Source organism: Balaenoptera borealis (genome assembly GCF_965194805.1).
Source record: "Balaenoptera borealis genome assembly, chromosome: 3".
Taxonomy (NCBI): domain Eukaryota; kingdom Metazoa; phylum Chordata; class Mammalia; order Artiodactyla; family Balaenopteridae; genus Balaenoptera; species Balaenoptera borealis.
This window is the reverse complement of record NC_138866.1, coordinates 110763693-110788673: the sequence shown is the minus strand read 5'-3', so window position 1 is coordinate 110788673 and position 24981 is coordinate 110763693. Positions and strand designations below refer to the sequence as shown.

At 38.1% G+C, this 24981-nt stretch overlaps 1 protein-coding gene across 8 annotated transcripts in view; it reads right to left on the bottom strand.

Annotated features, from left to right (window-relative positions):
* TLN2 (talin 2) overlaps positions 1-24981 on the bottom strand; it is a 446962-nt gene that overhangs the window by 166117 nt on the left and 255864 nt on the right. For all 8 annotated transcript variants that reach the window (XM_082383205.1, XM_082383207.1, XM_082383204.1 and 5 more), the window contains 3 exons: positions 24788-24915; positions 9141-9204; positions 8033-8137 (listed from right to left, as the gene is read on the bottom strand). In XM_082383205.1, the coding sequence (XP_082239331.1) occupies positions 8033-8137; positions 9141-9204; positions 24788-24915 (297 nt within the window). The remainder of the gene's footprint in view (positions 1-8032; positions 8138-9140; positions 9205-24787; positions 24916-24981) is intronic.

The window sequence follows — 24981 nt, the reverse complement described above, 5'->3', positions numbered from 1 at the left end:
GGTACAGTCACTCTGGAAAATAGTCTGGCTGTTTGTTATAGTGCTAAATGTGTTCTTACCATATGGTTCAGCAATTGTACTCTTGGGCATTTAGCCCAATGAAATGAACACTTCATTCTCACAAAAACCTATACACAAATATTTATAGCAGCTTTATTCATAATAGGCACAAACTAGAAACAAACCAAATGTCCTTCAGTGATAAATGGCTAAACAAACTGGTACTTCCATACTATGGAATACTATTTGGCAATAAAAAGCAATGGACTACTGACACACATTATCACTTGGAGAGATCTCAAGGGAATTCTATTAAATGAAAAAAAACCTCAAAAATTTATGTATCATATGATTCCGTTTATGTAGTACTTTTGAAATAACAAAATTATTGAGACAGACAATAAATTAGTGGTTGCTAGGGGGTACAGAGACCAGGGGAAGGGAGTAGGGTGTAAGGAGAAGCAGGAAGGGGTGGGACGAGTGTATGGCCATAAAAGGGTAGCACAAGGTATTCTCTATGGATTAGAGTTTAATATCTCGACTACGGTGGTGGTAACACAAATCTACTCATGAAAAAAACTGCACAGAACTAAACACACACACACACACACACACACACACACACACAAGTGAGTACATACAGAACGTGAAATCTGATTAACGTCTCTGAACTGTACCAAGTCGATTTCCTGGTTGTGACATTGTACTACAGTTACCATTGAGGGAAACGATGAAAAGGGAACTCTATGTATTATTATTTATTTTTACAACGTTATTGAGATATAATTCACATACCATACAATAGACCTATTTAAAGTATCTAATTCAGTGGATTTTAGTATATTTACAGATATGTGCAACTATCACCACAGTCAATTTTAAAACATTTTCGTCACCTCAGAAAAGAAAAATCCTGTACCATTAGCTATTACTCACATAGGTCCCCTGACCCCACCCCACTCTTAAGCAACCACTAATCTACTTTCTGTCTCTATGGATTTGCCTTTCTGGACATTCTATGTCAATGGAATCTTGTGACAGGCTTCTTTCACGTCACATAACATTTCCAAAATTCATCCATGCTGTAGCATGGAACAGTACACTTCATTTCTTTTTATGACCAAATAATATTGCACCTTATGGATATACCACATTTTGTTCATCCATTCATCAGCTGATGAACTTGTGGGTTGTTTCCACATTTTTGCTAAATGCAGCTATACACTTTCATGTATATTTTTCTGTGGACATGTGCTTTGAATTCTCTTGGGCATATATACCAAGGAGTAGAACTACTAGGTCATATGGTATCTCTATGTTTAATAATTGAGGAAGTGCCAGACTATTCTCTAAGGTAGCTGTACCATTTTACATTCCTACCAGCAGTATATGAGGGCTCCAGTTTCCCTACATCCTCACCCATACTTGTTACTCTGACTTTTTGATTCTCTGAATTATTTTTCCAACTTCCTGTGAATCTATGATTATTTCAAAGTACATAGTTAAAAATATGATTCTGTTTATCTTTGTTAAAAGACAAACAATCATAGCAAAGAGTAATAATAATTTTGTTTTTCATTTCCTAAAGTTATGCATTTAAAAAAAATTTTTATGTCTTACCACACTTCCTATAACTTCCAAAACAATGTTAAAGGGTAACTTGTTCTGATCCCAATTTCTACAGATTTCTCTCTAGCACTTCTCTGTTGAGTAGAATGCTGGTGATAGGTTTAAAACATTCTATCCTGTTGAGGAAGTACACTTTTATTCCAGCATTTTATGGAAATTTTTATAATGAGTACCTGCACTTTATCAAACACCTTAGTGGCTTTATCATTTATCAAATGATCACATGATGCCATCTTTTCCAGCTTTATTTAGATATAACTGACATAGAACATTATGTAAGTTTAAGGTGTGCAATATGATGATTTGATATATGTATATATTGAGAAATGATTACCACAGTAAGGTGAACACATCCTTCACCTCACAAAATTACCTTTTTGTAGTTGCTATGATGAGGACATTTAAGATTTACACTCTTAACAAGAATATTAAAAGCAACAAGAGAAAAGCAACAAATAATATACAAGGGAACTCCCATAAGGCTATCCATTGATTTTTTCAGCAGAAACTCTGCAGGCCAGAGGGGAGTGGCAGGACATACTTAAAGTGATGAAAGAGAAAAATCTACAACGAAGAATACTCTACCCAGCAAGGCTCTCGTTCACATTTGATGGAGAAATCAAAAGCTTTATGGACAAGCAAAAGCTAAGAGAATTCAGCACCACCAAACCAGCTTTAAAACAAATGCTAAAGGAACTTCTTTAGGTAGAAAAGAAAAGGCCACAATTAGAAATAAGAAAGTTGTGAAATGGAAAAGCTCACTGGTAAAGGCAAACATACAATAAAGGTAGGAAATCATCTACACACAAAGCTAGTAGGGAGGACAAAAATAGTAAAATCATCTGTATCCACAATAAGCAGTTAAGGGATACACAAAATAATTAGATGTAAAATATAGTATCAAAAACAGTAAGCGTGAGGGGAGGAGAGTACAAATGCAGGGTATGTAAAATGCATTTGAAATTAAGAGATGAGCAACTTAAAACAAGCAGGTGTATACATACACTGCTATACAAAAACCTCATGGTAACTGCAAGACAAAAATCTGTAATAGATATACACACAAAAAAGAAAAAGGAAGCCAAACCTAACACTAAAGATAGTCATCAAATCACAAGAGAAGAGAACCAAAGAAGAAAGGAGAAAAAAAGACCTACAAAAACAAACCCAAAAACAATTAACAAAATGGCAATAGGAATATACATAATGGTAATTACCTTAAATGCAAACAGACTAAATGCTCCAGCCAAAAGACACTGACTGGCTGAATGGATACCAAAACAGGACCTGTATATATCCTGCCTATAAGAGACTCACTTCAGATCTAGAGACACATACAGACTGAAAATGAGGGGATGGAAAAAGGTATTCTAAGCAAATGGAAATCAAAAGAAAGCCGGAGTAGCAAACAACACTTAGACAAAATAGACTTTAAAATAAAGACTCTTACAAGAGACAAAGAAGGACACTACATAATAATCAAAGGATCAAATCAAGAAGAAAATACAACAATTGTAAATATATATGCACCCAACATAAGAGCACCTCAATATAAAAGGCAAATGTTAACACATATAAAAGGAGAAATTGACAATAACACAATAATACTGGGGGACTTTAACACCCCACTTATATCAACTGACAGATCATCCAGACAGAAAATCAATAAGGAAACACAGGCCTTAAATGACACATTAGACCAAATGGACTTAATTGATATTTACAGAGCACTCCATCCAAAAGCAGTAGAATATACATTCTTTTCAAGTGCACATGGAACATTCTCCAGGATAGATCACATGTTGGGCCACAAAGTGAACCTCAGTAAATTTAAGAAAATGGAAATTGTATCAAGCATCTTTTCCGACCACAACACTATGAGGCTACAAATTAACTGTAAGGAAAAAACTGCAAAAAATACAAACATGTGGAAGCTAAATAATATGCTACTAAACAACCAATGGATCACTGAAGAAATCAAAGAGGAAATTAAAAAATACCGAGAGACAAATGAAAACGAAAACACAACACTCCAAAAAAATAGTTATTAAAAAAATTTTTTAATAAAAAATAAAAAAATAAAAAAAATTTACTCTCTTAGCAACTCGCAAGTATATAATACAGTATTGTTAACTATAGTCACCATGCTGTACATTAGTTCCTCAAAAGGTATTCCTCTTAAAACTCCAAGTTGGTGTGCTTTGACCAACATTTATTCATTTCCCCACCCCAGCAACCACCAATCTACTGTTTCTGTGACTTTGGCTTTTGAAAATTCCACATATAAGTCAGATCATACAGTACTTGTCTTTCTCTGATTTATTTCACTTAGCATAATACCCTGAAGTTTCTTTTTATTTATTTATTTATTTATTTATTTATTTATTTATTTATTTACTTACTTACTTACATCTTTATTGGAGTATAATTGCTTTACAATGGTGTGTTAGTTTCTGCTTTATAACAAAGTGGATCAGTTATACCTATACATATGTCCCCATATCTCTTCCCGACCTCAAGTTTCATCCATGTTGTTGCAAATGGCAGGAATTTCTCTTTTATGGTTGAATAATATTCCACCGTATTTACCTACCACATTTTCTTTATCTGTTCATCTGCTGGTGGACAGTTAGATTGTTTCCATATCTTGGTTATTGTAAATAATGGTGCAAAGAACAGAGGAGTACAGATATCTCTTTGAGCTTGTGATTTCAATTCCTTCAGATATATATCCAGAAGTGGATTGCTGGATCATATGGCAGTTCTATTTTTAAATTTTTGAGGATCCTCCACACTGTTCACCATAGCAGCTGTACCAATTTACATTTCTACCAACAGTGCACAAGGACTCTCTTCTCTCCACATCCTTGCTAACCCTTGTTATCCTTTGTCTTTTTTTATAACAGGGGTGAGGTGATATCTCCTTGTGGCTTTGATCTGTATTTCCCTGATGTTAGTGATGCTGAGTACCTTTCCATGTACCTCATGGCTCTCTGAATATCCTCCTTGGAAAAATGTCTACTCATGTCCTTTGCCCATTTTAATTGGATTATTTGGGTTTTTTTTTTTTTTTTTCTATGGAGTTATAAAGAATTGCTTATATATTTTGGGTATAAACCCCTTACCAGATACATGGTTTCTAAATATTTTCTCCTTTCTGTAGGGTGCCTTTTTCTTTTGTTGTTTCTTTTGATGTGCACAAGTTTTTTAGTTTGATGTAGTCCAACTTGTTCGTGTTTGCTTTTGTTGCTTGTGCTTTTGACGTCATATCCAAAAAATCATTGCCTAGAACCCTGTCAAGGAGTTTACCACCTATGTTTTCTTCTAGGATTTTTACAGTTTTATGGCTTACACTTAAGTCCTTAATCCATTTTGAGTGAATTGTTGTGACTGATGTAAGATAGAGGACCAGTTTCATTGAATCTATAGATGGCTTTGAATAGTAGGGACATTTTAATAATTTTAATTCTTCCAATCCAAGAACGCAGGATATCTGTTCATTTACTTCTTCGATTTCTTTCATCAGTGTTTTAAGGTTTTCATCAAATACATCTTTCACTTCCTTGGCTTAACTTATTCCTAAGTATTTTACTGTTTTTGATGCTATTGTGAATGAGACTGTTTTCTATATTTCTTTTCTAGATAGTTCAGTGCATATGATGTCACCTTATTTGACCTGCTGATCTGATTTATTAGATATATTAATTCATAATATTGCATTATTCCTGAATTTACTTTTAAAATAGGGCAAACTATGATCAAGTAAACTCTATCAAAATCAACTTAAAAATAAAATGTACACTAAATAAGACCATTGAGCAAAAAATTGAAATAAGCAGTGTACTCACTTTTATAGTGACACAAAATAAAAGTAATGAAAAACAAAATTTGAATGTCTAACATGTATATGAAAGCTGTCAGTGCTGCCTACTTCCTGACCCTGGCCTTCCTTCAAAGAGATGTAATTTTTAAAAAATGAAAAGGAAGAAAGGGACGGAGGAAAGGAAGAAGGAAGGAAATTTGCATTACTTTCTTACTTTGCCTTAAATACTTCTGTAAAAGAAGAGTTTTCATTTGACCAAACCTGCAAGACCTTGCAATAACCATAAGATCTGTGTTTTACCTCTAATTATCCTACTAGCCATGGACAGATTCTTCCCAGGCCCTAAATTATATTTGGAAAACAAATTTCTCTTTTCTGGAACTTGCTATTCAATGTCTCTTTTTAATTACATGCAGACTGCTGTGTGCTATGTATTTTCCTAAATTTACTGACCTTTATGCACAACACTGAAACTGACTCTGTGTGAAGTTTGATGGTATTAATAGAAAACAATATGAATTTGAGACATACATTTCATATAGGAAGGACTAGAGAAAAACTCAAACCCACACAACCATGGAAAATGATGCCAGTATCATTGGAGATGCTGAAAAAGACTTAATCTTGGTGAGGTATTAGAACTCATCAGAATAATAAATGAAAAGCCAGGACTTCCTGGTGGCGCAATGGTTAAGAATCTGCCTGCCAATGCAGGGGACACGGGTTCAAGCGCTGGTCAGGGAAGATTCCACATGCCACGGAGCAACTAAGCCCGTGCGCCACAACTACTAAGCCTGCACTCTAGAGCCCGCGAGCCACAACTACCGAGCCCACATGCCACAACTACTGAAGCCCGCGCTCCTAGAGCCCGTGCTCTGCAACAAGAGAAGCCACTGCAATGAGAAGCCCGCGCACCGCAACAAAGAGTAGTCCCCGCTCGCTGCAACTAGAGAAAGCCCGTGCGCAGCAAAGAAGACCCAAAGCAGCCAAAAATAAATAAATAAATAAATTTTAAAGAATAAATAAATAAATGAAAAGCAGACCTTTCTTCTAAAACAAGCAGATCTCACCATGTACTCATGGTGGGGGTGTCGGGGGGGTAGGATAATGAAAGCAGGTGAGCACATATCAAATGGGGCCACCCTAGGTAAGTCAGCATAGCCCACTGCGTGGGAGCACAGGCTTTTAAGTCAGAGAGACCTGAATTCAAGTCCTACCTCCTACAGTTACTAGGCTTATGGTCCCAGCTGAGTCATTGATCTTTCTGGCCTTGATTCTCATTTATAAAAAGAAGATAATAGCAGTAATTCTGCCATTGGGATGCTGACAGATTTGAATAAGACACGCCTGACATATAATTGTTTACTGTTATTATTGTCATTATTAATATTGGGAAATTACCTTGTCATTACCTAGAATACCATCATCAGCACCATTCAAAAACTGATTAATAGTTTAAAACACACTAAAACGAAAAATTCAATTTCTAAATTATTTTTCTTAAAAACAAAGTGATTCACCTATGCTTTCTTTATTTGCAAGGGCCCCAGCATTTTCTGGTATAAAGCTGAGAGCTGTTTGGCTGAAATAACTAATCAGCATTAAACATACAATTTTTTTCCATATAATATCTTTATTTCCCTTTGCCCCAAATGAAGCAGCTTCCTCCAATGAGGACTGGAGTCAAGAAAAGCATCCATATCCTCGAACATTCTAGTAGACAGCAAAACTCCTTTCTTTTCCAGTTCTTTTTAGCTGTGGGAATAGACACCTCCTTAAACCACCCTGTCACTGACTTTGCAACTTCAGTCCCTAGAAGCAGCTGCAACACAGCTGGTAACACTCCCCTGGGCCTTAAGCAGCGCAAGAAAGTTCATCACACGGTAGAGCTTTCTCCAGGGTGAAGAGCAAGAGACAGGAGACCCAGAGTCACAGCAAAGCCAGTGGAAATAATGAAACCTATCAGAGGGATGACTACAAGAGAGTACGTGAGGTCAGGATATGAAAACGGGGAAGGAAGCTACAGGGAGGGCTTCCCTAGTCAACTCAAGAACACACCCTCTGCTTGCTCACAGGTTGAATTTCAAAGACCCACCTCTGTCCCTCTAGTAGGAAGGCCAGCAATTCCTAGGAAAACAGATCTGAAGGCCACAGAAAATCCCAAGACCCATCTAAAAGGATACAAATTAAGTACCGTAACTATCACATGAATTTGATTTGGCCTGCAGTGGTCAACAACCTTCACTTAGTCCAGTGCACTCTGGAAGATCTTAAGTGAAACATTCTCAGGGGAAAGTGCTAGCACGTGAAAGTAAAGGCACTCCTTCAGGGACTTTATAGCAGTGACTGAGAGCAGAGCCAAGACACAGCTGTCCTGAGGCCTGCAGGCGGCCAAGCTCACTCACCAGCCTCACAGCTCTTACACCTCATGTCTGTCCCACAGCTCAACTCAGGTCACCCCTGCCCAGATGCTCCATGTGCAAGTGCTAGGGGTCTAGAGATGACAATCAAGGTTAACAGCAAACCCTTTAACAAAAGAGGTGGCAGAGGCAAACGCCCTCTCCATCATGCCCAACTCACCTTCACCAGGAAGAAGGACACACCGTACGTCCGGAGAGACCGGGCGAGTTTGACATACTTGACCTTGGCTTCTATTTCGTTCATCTCTCCACAGTTCTTGTGCTCCTACAAACGTGACAGAGGCAGGGACCAGTTACTGCAGCTCTGACAGCAGGTGGACTTTGTGAGAGGTGTTATTCCACATGGTGTCTATGCCTTTGTGGATGCATGTCCCTGCTGACCGAGGGTCAGAGCACACAGAAAGTGCTAATGCACAGTTTCTTAACTAGAATGTGAGCCCAAATTCCCTATAGATTTCACAGTTATATGCAACAATTCATGCACATGCAGCATGGCAAGAACAGGGGCCATAATTGTAACCTAATTTTCAAAGGGCTCCACGTTCCAAAAGGTTCAGGACCAACACGTCAAAGGAGAACTAGAAAAATGTTCTTGTCCTGGGTTCTAAGATCCAGGCAAAAGATAAAGTTTTCCAAAGAGCAGGATATATAAATCCTGGACATCTCAGTGTGTGCAAACAATACTGGATTTAAAAAAATATGTTTTTATACACATGAAATTTATCTCTTCCAATTTATATTTACATTTCAATGCCAAAACACTTTGGTATTTTGGATTCACTAGAGTGATTGTTTCCTGGCAAAGTTGATGACGGGGCTTTTTTTACTGGTTGCCTAGAATAGATAACTTTCTGAACTTTAGACTAAACCTGGATTTTAAAAAGACACCAGTTCCCAAATTCTGAGGTTCAAAAAACAAATCTCGGGATTAAAAAAACTTCTTGAAGCGTCTTCCTCAGTGCATTTTAATGGCAACTTGCCTTGTTTCAATGCTTCCAAGATAACGTCTCTGAAGTTAAATGTATGCACATTTTTCTCAGAAGGGCTGAGTAACCTTTAGCAAGAAGGTATGGATTAAGATAATAAATCTGCCCAAAGTAGAACTGTCAGCTTCTTTACTCCTGAGTCACAAATCATTTATTATATAAGCAGAGTACATGCACGGGGTATGAAACTATCATGTGCAGAGGCCCCTCTTGGACTAATAAATGAGGATAGGCTTTGTGGATGCATGAGGAGAATAATAAAGTTCTGAACATTTCCAGTACCTGAAATATTCTCTTTTCAGCTCCTCTCTGCTTGATGTATTCTTTGGGCAGGAATTCCTTTAGACTGAGAGAGAGAGAATAAAAAAAAGGTAAGGCATTTATCATACTCTATGATGAGGAGGAAAGAAAAGAAACTTTTCATAAAACTCACAGTTAAGTCCCTAACTCTCAGTATTTTATGGTATAAATAATAACAGACAGCCATATCCCACAATGCTCTTAAATAAGATGCAAATATAAAACCAGTCTGATAAAAAGGGTCAAACTAACATATTCGAGAAGAAAGATTGTCCAGGATATATTGTAAAATGACAAAGTAAAGCGCCCAAAAGTGTACAGTATGCTAACCTTCGTGATAAAGGGAGGAAAATATCCTCCATTTTGTACTGTTAATGTGTATTTTTAAAAACATTAGAAGGATATATCTAGTACTAATAAAAATGATTCTTAATGGAAAAAAGGAAAAAACAGGGACAAGGGAACAAGAATGGAAATTAAACCTCTTAATTTTCCTTGTACTCTAGTCTTCACTTTAGAACCAAATGAAATCTCAAATGGGTAAAACGCAACACGTAAAAATCTAAAGCAAATTGAAACAAATGAACCTAACAGTGTATGGAACCAACAGCCTAACTTTGAAAAACAGTCTTTTAACAATACCCATCCCCAGTGAGATATATCTTAAAGATAAAATGGACCATAGTAGATTTGTTAAATATTGATATCATTTCAAAACTAATATCTACTCTTCCCCCTAAATATATACACAAATACACACACTATAAAATTAGTATATTACATTATCTAAGTAGGTAGATATTATATATAATTAGGATAAAGTAAATGAGTAATTACATTAGTTGTTAGAAATCAAGATTTTTAGCATGAAATAAATAAAGCAAAAGAAGTTAAATGAAAACCCTGCAATATTTCATCTGAATGCAAATATTGATCTGCATGTCTGATTCATTTTTCTTTTTCTGAAAAAATTTTCTACTTGTGTCCACTGCAGAGGCTAAGGGCAAGGACAACCGGGTGGCAATAAGCCTCCCCAGTGCGTCAGCCAGGTGGTCTTCCAACACCATTTCCCGCTAAAAGGAATCCAGGATCCTTGGAGAAATGACTGATTCTAGCTTTGGGACAGGAGATGTATAAAATGTTCCTGGGGCTTCTTGTGCCTGAGGATCAAGGAAGTTATCAAAATGACACTGGACTGACATCAAGGGATAACCAATGCCCAAACATGGGGTGATTTTTAAAACCTCATACAAAAGAAGAGAGGACAGAACAATGTGCCCACTGACCAACTTCAACAATAATAACTCATGGCCATTCATGACTCATCTACTCCCTTACCCACAGGCCCTCTCATGGATTATTTGAAGCAAACACCAGACATCATATAATTAATTTCATGTGAGGGGCAATTGGAGCATCAGAAAGAATGAAGACTGCAATTGGTCAAAACATAGGTACGTAAAATTCAATAAAGATTCTTTGAAATAATCATTGATCACCTTAAGAGGTTGCTAGGGCACCAGCTCATACCGAAAATTGATAAAGGAAAAGAAACAAAGCTAATAAATGCAGAAGGAATAATAGAATTCCAAAATCATCATTTTACAACTCTTAATGAAATAGTCAATAGATCAAAACAAGCATGAGTGGCTGCTAAAACCAGTAAGTAACAAGTTAATGGTGGACTTTATAACAGAAGGATCAGTCTGATCCAAACCCAATGATCAATTTTAAATGAGAGTGGGATAACCACACAGCATATGCCTTCTGACTGATATAACTAACAGGAAGTATACAGTACCACCTAGGAAGTATTCTTGGGAATAGAGAAAAAATAAGTAAATATATAACTGAATATGAATTTCATTAAGAATCTAAATATAAATCTAAGTTTACAAAAAAAGAAAAAAAAAACCCTAATAGTTTAAAAAACTAATAGTTTGAAAAAAGAGAGAGAGAGAGAGGAACATGGTAAGTGACACTACCAGGATACAATGAGCCAAATCCCATCTTGTAAATATTATAAAAATAACCCAGGTTTTTCACAAATAAATGGCTTGCTGGTACAGGTGAAAAAGATGACACACAGATTAACAGAGTTTTAAGAAACATTTATTACAAAGCTACAGTAACAAAGATAGTATGGTACTGACATAAAAATAGACATATAGGTCAACAGAACAGAACTGAGACTCCAGAAATTAACCCTTATCTTTACAGACAACTGATTTTCAACAAGCGTGCCAAGACACTTCAGTGGGAAAAGAATTGTCTTTTTAACAAACGGTGCTGAGACAATTGGATAACCACATGCAAAACAATGAAGTTGGACCTCCTATCTCACATGACACATAAAAATTAACTCCAAATGGATCACTGACCTAAATGTAAGAACTAAATTAAATCTCTAACTCTTAGAAGAAAATAAAGGAGTAAATTTTTAAACCTTGGGTTAGGCAAAGACTTAAAATACAATACTAAAAGCATATGCAGCAAATGAAAATAAAATAAACTGGACAACATCAAAATTTTAAACATTGAACTGCAAAAGAAATCATTAAAAAAGTGAAGACCCAACCCACAGAATGGGAGAAAATACGTGCAAATTATGTATCTGATAAGGACTTGTACCCAGAATATATAAAACCTCTTACAACTAATGATTTTTAAAAAAACAATTAAAAATGGTCATAGGATCTTGAATAGACACTTCCCCAAAGAAGAGATAAAAATGGTCAAAAACACGTGAAAATATTCTCAACACCAGCAGCCATCAGGAAAACACAAAGAAAAACCACAATATCGTACCAGTGCATACCCAGTAGGGCACTACAGTAAAAAAGACAGACAGTAAGGAGTGTTGGTGAGGTTATGGAGAATTTGGAACCTTCACACACTGCTAGTGGGAATGTAAAATGGCGCAGCTGTTGTGGAAAACAATTTGGTAGTTCCTCAAAAGATTAAATAGCAATTCTACTCCTAGGCATATATCTAGGAAAAGTAAAAACATATGTCCACATAAACATTTGTACGTGAATGTTCACAGTAGTATTATTCATAATAGCCAAAAGGTGGAGACAACTCAAATTTCCATCAACTGATGAGTGGATGAATAAAATGTAGTTTAGCCATACAATGTAACTTTATTTGGCAATAAAAAGGCATTAAGTATGATACATGCAACAGTATGGAAACACTGTGCTAAGTGAAAGAAGCCCATCACAAAGGACCACAAATTGTATGATTCTATGTATATGAAGCATCCAGAATAGGCAAATCTATAGAGGCAGATAGGACTAGAGGTTGCAAAGGCTGAGGAAGGGAGAGGGGAACCTGGGGAATGACTGTTAATGGACACAGGGCTTATTGTAGGAGGGACACAAATGTTCTAAAATTAGATTGTGGTAATGGTTGCACAATCTTGTGAATACACTAAAAAACGCTGAAATATAAACTTTAAATGGGCCAATTGTATGGTATGCAAACTCCATCTCAATAAAGCTGTTTTTTAAAAAAGAAAAACACCAACCACTACAGGCCTTGTTTGGATCCTGGTATTAACAAAGTATAAAATGATATTTTTAATACAATGCAGGGGAGAATTTAACACAGACTGGGTATTAGATGTGATTAAAGAATTGCTGCTAATTTTGTTTGGTATTAGGGTGGATCTGCAGTTAGGCGGGGTTTTAATTATTTAAAAAAAATTTTCATTGTCAGAAAAACATACTGAAGTACTGATAGGCGAAATGGTATGCCGTCTTGGATTTGCTTTCGATAGTCCAGCCAAAAAAGGGGGTGGGTCAGGTCCAGGTTCTGGCTACATTATGCGTTGAATCATGATAGCTCTTCAACCTGCAAACTACATCTGTAGACAAAAATTCTGAGTATATTTTCTGGAATGTCAGGGATCTAGGTTTGAGCACCACCAGAACACTCTGGCCTAATCAAGAGACCCCCACATCAGTCTGCAGGAAGGAACCTAAGAAACATCTAGGCAGCAGCCCCTTAGATGTTATGACTACTGTTAAGCAACTTCAGGGAAAAAAAGGTCTGGTTGAGAGAAGAATGGAAGGCATCAATGTCACAAAAGAGGAAGCTGAGTCACAGAGAGGTCAAGTGACTTAGCTGAGGTCACAGGACTGGATGGGAGCAGGGAGCCTCTGACCTCCAGTCCAAGAGCAGATGCACGTGAACACAGGGCTGTTTCAGGCTCCCCCAGGAACACACCTAAAATGATAACCAGGAAGCATTCTGAAGGGGCCACTGCTGTGAGCCTCTGGACAGCAGCTCCTATGCCATCAACAAAGGAGACCTTGCAAAGGTTATCAAAAGCACCCAAAGAGGGCCCCATGCCAAGCCCACTCACAACGATGACTGCTACTAGAACACCAGATGGCAGCATCCAGTGGCCAGGCCAGAATATGTTGGGTATTTATGGCAATCAAGTTCCGTGTGGCCATAAGCTGCCCTCAACTCAAACTCTGCAAACTAATCCTCCCATTCTTTGGTAGGCATTGAACCTCCCACTCTTCAGTAGGTACAGAAACAACTTCCAGAAGCTTGCACCAGAGGTGTGACCCCTGGTGTTGCAAGAGGCGATCTGGGGGGAGTTTAGTGTAAGGTATTTTCAAATAAGAAGTGAGTGTGTGGGTGTGGGTCCGCGTGCACGTGTTGGGTGTATTCTTCCCCAGTAAATCGGACAACGCGCACAGTGTCAGCAAGGGAGCTGAAAGGAGCAGGCAGCCTCCGATCACTGCCTGCCAGCTGGCGGTTCAGCAGTTCCAGCTCGGTTGTGTTTTTGATTACCAAACCCGAGTATGGAAGGCTCCTAAGCATTTGCGGCAGACATATAAGTGAAATCTGTCGGCTTTCTCTGAGAAAATGGGTCAGATGGTCAAACCTGATTGGAAATTTTTCTCCTAATTAAGCAAGCTCTGACCAAGCAAAGCCCCTTGCACTGCCACCTTAAACATTCCCACCTTAAAAGGGCAGCCTCCAAACCCTCTGCCAGCCTTGTGCATATCATTTTTTCGGAGCGCAATAATAACAGATCTCCCGCTTTACTGAAACGGCAGACTAGTCAAAGTTCTCACACTCTGAGATCTATGCAAGGTTGAAATCAGCCAAGAGACTCTTCTCTCAGGAGCTCTACTTTCACTCTGGCCGAGCCAGTTGTATTTCTTCCCCCATCTATATTTATCTGCATTTGCTCCCCAATCTTGTTGCTGGCTGTTTATCACATAATTATGTACTAAACCAATACAGCCCATAAACTGTTAAAATAGTCCAAAAGAGAGCTACTTAATGATTCCTAATGGTAAATATTTACAAAAAGTTATTGAATTAGATATAAGCGAGACAAATGTAAAATACTGAAAGGAAAACATTGTGAAAATTTAAAAACAGTCTGTCCTCAGAGTGCTTCATGACCATCTTGATATTCTCTTGTAGATGATGTGGCTCATCCAACGAAGATAATGTGGAACCTTAACTAGGTGACCCACACCAGGAAAAAACATTGGTCCGGTATCAAAAGATTGGCAAATGAATGCTTAAATTGAAAGTTAAAATATAGGGTTTCAGAGAGGTAGTAGCATAGATTCTTTACTTTAATTAACTTTTGGGGATTATCCAAGCAACAGTAAACCATGTTGATAGAGGGTTTTCCACTACTAACGGCTGCCGTTTTATTGAAAGGCAAATAATGTTTCGGGTGTTTTACATGCATAAATAGATTAGTTAAACTCTGACAAAAGCCCTTGGGAGAAAATATTCCAGTTTTTTATATATGGAACAGGAGGTTCAGTGATGCTAAGTAAGTTGCCCACAATCATAGCCAACAACTTAAACCTCCTCTGTGGGCTCCAGAGACCATGCTCTTAGCTACTTAGCACCCTGGTCTCTCCAAGCTACCCTTTGATCAAAAGACATACCATGTGATCAGTATTTGAGAACTTTCAGACAAAGAGAGGAATAAAATAACAGAAACACCCAATCAGATAACGGTAACAATGACCATAGTGGTGGCAGTCAATTTTTTAGAAATGCCAAGAGGCAGTGAAAAAGGGAAGGGGAATTTAATAAACACATCTAGAGGGAGAGGGATCTGGATTCAAATGCAGCCATTCACTTAAAACTTCATTTTCTTATATAAATGTAAGCTGCTTCTGGAAGTTATTCCAAAAGAGGCATTCTAAAGATGTTCTCCAGTCTGAAAATAAGTACACAAGTACATGGGAGGCAGCCATGATTTGAGGAAAGGTTAACTGCTTCTCATCTGTCCCAGAACTGTCAACTAGTAGTCGCACCACCACGGGCAACTCACCACCTCTCTAAGCTGATCTTATCACCTGAAAAGCAGATAGGATTCCTACCTAAGAGTGTTTTTGCTCATATGAACTGAAAACAATGGCTTGCACCCTCATTCCTGGGGAATGAGGGCATCAATATGGACACATAAACAAAGCAGTGAACAGCACATGGTGGAGGAATAAAGGGGAGGGAAGGTACCGAGGTACAGCAAGGACAGTGTCACCCAAAGGACACGGGAACACCCAGGTTTCCTGAGCCCCATCTTTATGCTCAACCACCAAATGAGTAACAATATCATCTCAAATTTGGTATCCCATAAAGTTCTCAAAGTGTGGTCCCAAGACCAGCAGCATCAGTACTACCTGGGAACATGTTAGACGTGTCAATCGTCAGGCTTTGCCCCAAACCCACTGAATAAGAAGCTCTGGAGGTGAGGCCCAGTAGTATGTTTTAACAAGCCCTTTGGATGAGCCTGACATATGCTAAAGGTGGAGAACCACTGGCCCAGTGGGCCGAAAGCTCAAATGATGAAGTTGGATACACTGACTTTAAATCCAGACTCAAAGATGAAAATGTCTGTGACTTAAGAGTACTGGTCAAGTCCTGGATAACTGAGGTGATGATGTAGGTGGAAGAAAGCACTGGATGAGTTGGAAAATAGTTACAGTGGCAAGAAGTGGAGAGTGAAGACAGCATGGGGAAAGCACAGGAAAGGGTCTGAGGGCCTCAGTCACACAGTAGTTCTGTGCTCCTGAACCAATCCCAATGCCCCTTAGCGTAAGGACGGGAAATCGTCCAGAGGCTCAGAGACAGCTCCGGGCTAGATGCATTCAGAGGTTCCTGGTTTGAAAGTTCTGGAGTCTGAAAGTCGTTAGGGAGAGAGACATCAACCTTAGGAGGCTGCTGCTAGGAGGAAACAGTGAAGGCACCACTGAGTGGTCAGCACCACGCCAAACTGCTGAAAGCGCTCCAGGCTGTCAGGGGCACGGGACAGAAGCCAACGATAGAGAAGCTAGTGCATGGGCAGTGGTGAGGAATAGGAGGTAAGACAGAGTTGGTGAGAAACAAAGCTGAAACGCTTGCTTCACTGTTAGTTTGAAAACAGAATCTACAGCCAAATTATTTTGACAAAAAACGCACAGAACAACTCCAAAGGAGGAATATGTGTCTGAACAGATGCCAAGAGAAAAACTGACTTAAGACTTCCTACTGTGTCAAGAGCTTTGCTTGTTGACAGTAGAATTATCTTGAGTTTGTGGGGAAAAGTTTCCAAGTCCACTCTAAATTCTTCCTCAGAGATTCATACCCTGGTTGCTGTGTTTTCTCAGTGAAATACTTTTGGGGAACACGCCAACAGGACGAGGGGGCTATGGTAATCTAGCAGGAGGGAGGTTTCCTTCACCTGCTAGCTCCCTGCCTGCCTGCACCCAACCACTGGACCATTTCTCCCTGTGACATACAGAGTCACGGAACCTTTCTGTCTGACCTCCAAGGCCCATTAATTTTGCCTTTACCACATGGTATATATCCAACCTCAGTGATCACAAGCTTTTATCACCTCACACATAGACTACTGCAACTGACTTTTTAAAAGATACGTTAACTGTGAAAACATTTGAAATATAAAGAACAGTATATACCTCAATTTACATACCTATCATCAAGGATAAATACATGTTACCATGTGGTCATATTTGCTTTATGATTGCTACCTCTCCTTCTGTTTGTAAAGAACAAATGACAGATTTAGCTGAAGTGCCACACCACCCTTCTTTCTCTCCCTAAGGGTTGTCATTTTCCTGAAGGTAATTTCCACACATATTTTATCATGTTCCTACATCTCCTTATATCTATAACACAATATATTCTGTTTCTCATTGTATTTTTAAATTCAACAGATTCATCTTCTAAAATATCTTGTTTCCTCTGTAAAGTACTTTGCTGTTTTCATACATTAAAATTTGTGCCCATCTGGGACTTCCCTGGTGGCTCAGTGGTTAAGAATCTGCCTGCCAATGCAGGGGACACGGGTTCGAGTCCTGGTCCGGGAAGATTCCCACATGCCACGGAGCAACTAAGCCCGTGCGCTACAACTACTGAGCCTGTGCTCTACAGCCCACGAGCCACAACTACTGAGCCCGCCGGCCTAGAGCCCGTGCTCTGCAACAAGAGAAGCCACTGCAATGAGAAGCCTACGCACCACAACGAAGAGTAGCCCCCGCTCGCCGCAACTAGAGAAAGCCCACGTGCAGCAGAAAAGACTAAACGCAGCCAAAAAAAAATAATAATAATAATAATAAATTAATTAATTAAAAAATTTGTGCCCATCTGAGAGACATGAAATGCTATCTTCTTACTGATTTTGCATTCTGGATTGCTTATGAGGCTGAATATTTTTCCCTGTCTTTAGAAGTCAGTTGAATTTCCTCTCTCTCAAGTGCCTATTTGTTATCTTGATCTTTTTTTCTTAGAAGGTCTTATTTCCTTTTTCATATTTTCTGGACATTAATTTGTTCTTGGTAGTATGCACTGCAAATATACAAATTTCTTCTTTCAGTCTGGGGCCTCACTCTTCATTTGGTAATGTCTTTTGCCTAGTATTTTAACTTTCATTTAGGCAAGTTCATCAACCTTTAGAACTCTTAACATCACCCTACATCAGTAACGGAGTGTTTTAATTACTATAGCTCTCTAAGAAATTGGGATAATTGCGTGAGTCCTCTATATATTTTCACACAAATACACACACACACACACATTTTTATTTTTCACAGTCCTGCAGGTGAATACCATGGTTGTCTGGATCTAGGTGGTAATAAGCTGCCCTTATGTATTGATCTTTATTCCAGAGACTTCCTTTCTATTAATAGTTCTAATTAGTTTCTTCATAGATTGAGTGAATTATCTATGTAGATAGACCTATCACCTACAACTAATGACAGTTTCATTTTTCTAATCCTGAAATCATTTCTTTTTTCTTTCCTTATTGTGTAATTTACTTATTATTTAATATCTGCCTCTCTGAACTAGAATATAAGTTCCATGAGGGTAGGAATGTTTGACTGTGTTTTACACTGCTGTATCCCTAATGTCTAGTGCCTACAGGTAGAAAGACATGTAATAAATTATTTATTGAACAATGAATTTTGCATTCCTGGAGAAACCAGTTACAAATTGCAGTTATGTATAAACACATGTCATGCTGGACTTTATTAATTTACAAATTTTAGGGAAGGCATCTATATTGAGTTTAAAAGTGTTACATGGTCTGTATACAATTTTGCTATCTTAATTCTGCTAGCTCCAAGTTAAGGTGACGAGTTTTGGGGTTTTCTTTCTTTTTTTTCCTCTTTCTGTTCTCTGAAATAACCTGAGCCTACTTTTTGTTTTGTTGTTTTTTGATTGGTATATTTTAAACCGCTAAGACTATTTCTTTCAAGATCATAGATCAATCCAGATTTTCTAAATATCCATTTTTGTCTAGACTTTAAATATTTTGGCTTCAAGTTTTCATTTCATTCTCTTATGATTTTTAAAACCCCTATCTGAAGTTCTGCCCCCATTACTAATAATGTTTATTTTTGCCTTCTTCTTGTTTTACTTGATCAAACTGACCAGAAATTTACATATTTTATTAATTTTTTCAAAGCAGCAGCTTTGGGTGTTGCTGATTCTCTCTATGATTTCTATTTCATTACTTTCTCTTGACTAAAACATTTTCTTTCTTCTATTTTGATCTTGTTCTACTTATCACTCCCTGAGGGAAGTATGTTAAATTATTCCACTAAAAGCATGTATATGAAATTCTCCTTGTAATACTGCCTGTTTTTCCTTTTTATATTTTAAGGTAATGTTAGATGCATACAGGCTCACACCCTGGCGAATTAGCCTTCTATCTTTATAACAACCTTCTTTGTCTCTACTTATGCTTTGTTTGCCTTACAGTCTATGTTTTGTGACACTGCGTATAGCTTCTCTAGCTTTGATTTAACCAGTTTCTTGGTACACCATTTTATGCCTTTAAACTTTCCTGTGCCCTTAAACTTTAAGTATGTCTTCTAGAAATACTATAGAGCTGAACTTTTAAAAAATTTCATCCAATGAGAACCTCTATTAACTGGTAAGTTTGATTTACTTACATTTGCTATGATGCCTAAGATATTTAGAAGTATTTCTCAGATCTTATTTTGTACATTCTATTTACTGTACTTTTTCTGGCTTTGTTTCTGTAAACCACCTTGTACAACTCCTACTGTATTGGACAAGTTGTTGGTATCACTTCTCCATTACTGTCCCGCTCCCTATGACACACACACACACACACACACAATCTGGTTTGGAAGTTCTAAAATCTATTTCTATTCTTTTAGGCTAGCAATATTTCCCCAACATTTTATTATTAAAAAAATCTGAAACTCACAAAAGTTTAAAAGAATTATAGAGGGAACATTCTATACCCATCACCTAGAGCTACCTAAAATTTTATCACATATACTTGATTTAAGGTCTAAAGTTTATCAGTGTATCTAATATTCTTTGATACAATAAGCCATAGAAGACTTTGACTCTGATCACTTCTTTTAAAATTGAAGTATAGTTGATTTATAAAATTATGTAAATTTCAGGTATACAACAGAGTACACCTTAAAATTTTTAAATTTACAATTTTTAAAGATTGTACTCCATTTACAGTTATTATTAAAGACTGGCTATATTCCCTGTGCTGTACCATATATCCTTGTAGCTTATTTATTACACACATAGTATCAATAGTTTGTACCTCTTAATCCCCTACCCCTATCTTGACTCTGATCACTTTGTAAAGTTTTCTACCATGTTTTTAAAGGGCCTAAAGTTAGTCATTATTTTGATAGGTTTCATTGTTGTTGCTGTTTTAAGAGCTCATTCTTTAGATTTACCTTCTATTTTGCCAAATTCTTCCGTCAACATTGCTTCTTGCACTATACTATTGCCACATTTCTAGAAACAATTCACAGTAGTCCCCAGAGCCTGCAACTTTTGGAATCCTAAATAGATTCCAACCATCCTGCTTTCAAAGTATAGTTAAAGGTTAGACCTTGTTGAAATTACAGGCATGTTTTGGCTCTCCAAAATAACAATTTCATATGCTTATTGCCAAGTAGACTGTATCCTCAAAAACAGCAAAGAATTAATCTACAATATCCCTTGTATCTTCCCTATACCTGGCGCAACAGAACACACATATGAAGTCCTCAGTGAGGTACCACATGGCATGCTTTCTGCAAGCATTTTCTGAACACAGGAGAGCAGAAAGAATATATATTGGTTACTGGATTGTGTTGTTTATACTTTATGCTCCCATCAAATGATAAAATCTCCCTCCCTGGGACTCTTTGGAGATGACCTGAAGAAAAGTGTCATGTACGTAAAGCACACCAGATAGGATTTGGGAGAACTGGCTGTTTCCTGGCTTCCAGCTTCCCTGGTTCTGTTCCTTATTTCTGTCCCTATCTCTCTTGCACCTATTTTCCCCATCTACAGAGCAGATGGGGGACACTAAATAATCCTTAAATCCCTGAAAACTCTGAAAATCTTTTAGTCTCTGCTTTAAATTTTTCTAAATAAACATCTTTACTAAGGTGGTACTGAGTATAGAAACCATTAAAGGGTCTAAAGAAAGGTGAAAAAAATTCTCATAAAAAGGTCCATAGCAACTACCGTATGATCTAGAAATCCCAGTCCTCGGTGTATATCCAAAGAAATTGAAATCAGTGTCTTGAAGAAATAACTGCACGCCCATGTTCACTGCACCGTTATTCACAATAGCCAAGATATGGAAACAACTTAAATGTCCTTTGATGAATGAACAGATAAAGAAAATGCGTGGCAGATACATACAATGGAATATCATTCTACCGTAAGAAAAAAGGAAACCCTGCCATTTGTGACAACATAGTTGAACCTGGAGGGCTATATGCTAAGTGACATAAGCCAGACAGAGAATGACCAATCTATATGGTCTCACTTACACGCAGAATTTTTTTTTTAAGCCATTTTCATAGAAACAGAAAATAGAATGGTGGTTTCCAGGGTCAGGGTAGGGGAGAGGTGAAAAGGGTAATGTAGGTCAAAGAGTACAAATGTTTCAATTATAAGAAGAATAAGAATCTAACATACAGCACGGTAATATAGTTAATAATATGGTATCGTGTACTTAAAAGTTGCCAAGTAGTTAAGCATTCTGACCACACACACACACACACACACACACACACACACACAAATTAACTATGTAAGGTGATGGATGTGTTATTTTGATCTTGGTAATCATTCTATATGTATCAAATCATCAAGCTGTATACTTTAAAAATATATTAATTGTAGTTGTCAATTATTCCCAATTTTTCCTCAATAAAGTTTTTTTTAAAAAGGTCCATAGTATGCTGACTTTGAGCACAAGTGCTGAACAAATTTTCAAAAAATTAAAAGAAATAGAGTCATTAAACATACTTCCATGTACCTCACCCTTAAGCTATGTGACTAAAATCTCTGCCTGGCTTTATCTTCAACCAGGCTCTGTGGCAAAGTCCAACCTTTTTTTTTTTTTCCCAACTGAATTGTTCAAAGCCAATAGTATATATGAAAGCTAGATGGGGAAAAACAAAGGCTGGCAGACACAGCCCAGCCACAGTCACCAGGGACAGCCCAGGGATATTATCGCTGAACAGTCTCAGACTATCCAACATACAATCAGGGAAATGTGACCTTGCTGTTTTAATTAAGAGGAGACGAACATCCTCAGGAAGTTCTACCTGTAGTGTACGTGCAATAATATACACAATTAAACATCTACATTAAATGAAAATCCCTCATTACCTAAACTAGATTTGGTCTAATTAAAGAGAAAATCAAATTCATAAGGAAAAATAATTGCTACCAGGCCCAATAAGCTTGTTTTAATCTGGAATCTGAGTAAGGATACACATACACTAGGGGCATGAGCTCCATACCATAATCTCAGAAACAAGAAAACTGAACACAGTTGCTTAACCTTGATGGCCTCACATTAAGAGAAGGAACATCTTTAATGGAGTGTAGGTGTGCAGCATTCGATAGCACATAAATCACAGGAGACAGTGTAAGAGCAATACCAGTGCTCTCACGCTGTCTGTAATCCCTACACAAGCAGTCAGTGGTGTAACAGTATTCGCTGTGATGTAGTTGTCACAACCAGTGACATAGCAAAGAGACCAAAGAACCTTGCGATCATATTTTTAAGTACTTTCTTAATCTTGGTGCATATTGGGAGACCAGTGAAAGAGGCAACTTTGCCCTCCAAGTAGGAATCTGTTTCTAAATCCCAGTGTTAAGGAGTCAGAAGCTACCTGCAGAAAAATTCTATGTCACTGTGAACAAGCCACATCTCCTCTCTCTGCTTCTTCTTCCACATCTGTAGCTTAAAATATACTGCTTTCTCAATTCACAAGGGGGCCCTGGAAATTATCTGTCCAAAAGCTCTAAAGGAAAGGCATGAATGAAATGACCATGGTAGCCTCATTTTTGGCACCCAGTGAATGGCTACATGTGGATCACCTTCTCATCAGGGCCAGATAGGCTCACAGTTACAAAAGCCTAAAACTAAACATTTTATTTTCAAAATTTTGGTTCATAAATCTTCTCTTCATTTTCTCCTATTCTTCATCAGTCACTCAAAGAAACAAACAAAATATGTTTCCTCCCTCCAGGGCTTAATAATTCTTGGTGTTATCAATTTCCATGGCCATAATCCACAGGTTTATGACACAAAATGTATCTGAGGGACCAACTGTGAGGTTAGAATGTGGCAAGGTGAAACTAGTAAAAGCTTGTGTGCATGTGGTTTTCTGAAAGGCGTCTGGGGTGTCAGGACAGACAAAGGCAAGCTTCCGTGACTCCTGCAGGAAGGAAGCCAGACCAACTGGGTAGAATTGGCCCTGAGGAACACTTTGGCCATATGACTCGTTTGGAGAACACAGAGCAAAGTCAATGACAGGACCTGCTCAGAGCCAGTCTCAGTCTCAAGGTCACTGTACGGAATACTGTAGGACAAAGCATCACTTTAGAAAGGCTCCCCAGGATTCATTAACGCCAAGGGTAGAGGTTTTTTTTAGTAACAACTCAGTATAGACCCAACAGCGTGAAGCCCAGGCATTCTCTGCCACTAGGAGAGAAGTCAGATTTCCTTTTTACCTTAGGGCACATGCTGGTCCCAACTACTTTCCACCAAAGTGAAAGTGAGGTCAAGGGCCAAATAGGCATTTATGTTATTCTCTCCTCTCAACACACTCAGACACAATACAACAGATGACCTCCTCTATGCATCTCACATTGGCATATCTTACAGAAAAGCTGATGCCCACCCACCCCAGTTGGCATTCCTGTCAGGTCCCCACTACAAGCTGCACTCTAGGTGAGAGCATGATATTGACCAAGTTAAGACTTCCTGCAGTGATTTTTTTTTTGGCTCAGCCAAATGTTTCATCTGATCTAGGAAGAAGCAGAAGAGAGGAAGAAAAGGTGGGGAAAAACAGATAAAGGAAAGAAATGTTATATAGACAAAATCCTTGGAAAGCCCAGACCAAACAGAGGGGAAAATGAACTCTGACAAACAGCAGCCTCCGTATGGCTGGGCTTGTCTGCTGGGCATTTCTAGGAAAACCAACCCTAAGGCTCACATTCGGAGGAGCCATGATGAAGCTGGAGGGTTAGCTTTCTCTTGAACCCGTAAGTACTGAGCCACAAAAATTACCCCCATCATTTTATAAAAGAGAACCAAAGACCAGATGGAAGAGTAGAGCCAGTATTTAATGTATACATCACACGTGCAGCGCAATGAAGATTTCATAAGATTATAGTAAATAATGTGAAGCTCTCTCTTTTATACTGTTGTTGTAATACTAGAGGCTTAAAAAGAAATTAAACATGACAAAATTTGGTCCAATATGAAGAAGAAATGTTCTAAAGAGCAGGGGTTTCAGAAGATGGGGGAAGTGAGTTTCTCAAGTCCATAAATACCCTGGACAACACTTTGGAGGGATGCCACAGACCCTCTGGTCCAGAGGAAACCGCATCCTGCCTGAACGTGGAGCAAGTCATCTTCAGTCATCCCAACCCTGGATTTCCAGGCCCCTTGCTTTCCCCGAGGCTCACAAATTTCATCATATATTGAATCGAGTAAAAGCTAACAATCTCACAATTTACTGAAACCAGGGTGTACACACATTGCATAGCTAGCTCAAAAATAAACAGTGAAGAGAAAAGAAGGCAAAAAAGAAAAACAAAAGGTCATTTACTCTAAGAATCCAGGCTTGTGTTTATGTTCCACATGAGGTCCAAACTGAATCTGGGCTTGAAATCCACCAAACTCACAAGCTTTCTCGAAGGAGACAGGGTGGGAGCCATTCAGGATATCATCCCGAGCCTGCAACACAAGAGGAAGCAAAAAGCATCAGGAGCTTGGAAGGAACAACACATTCTCTCCATTGCC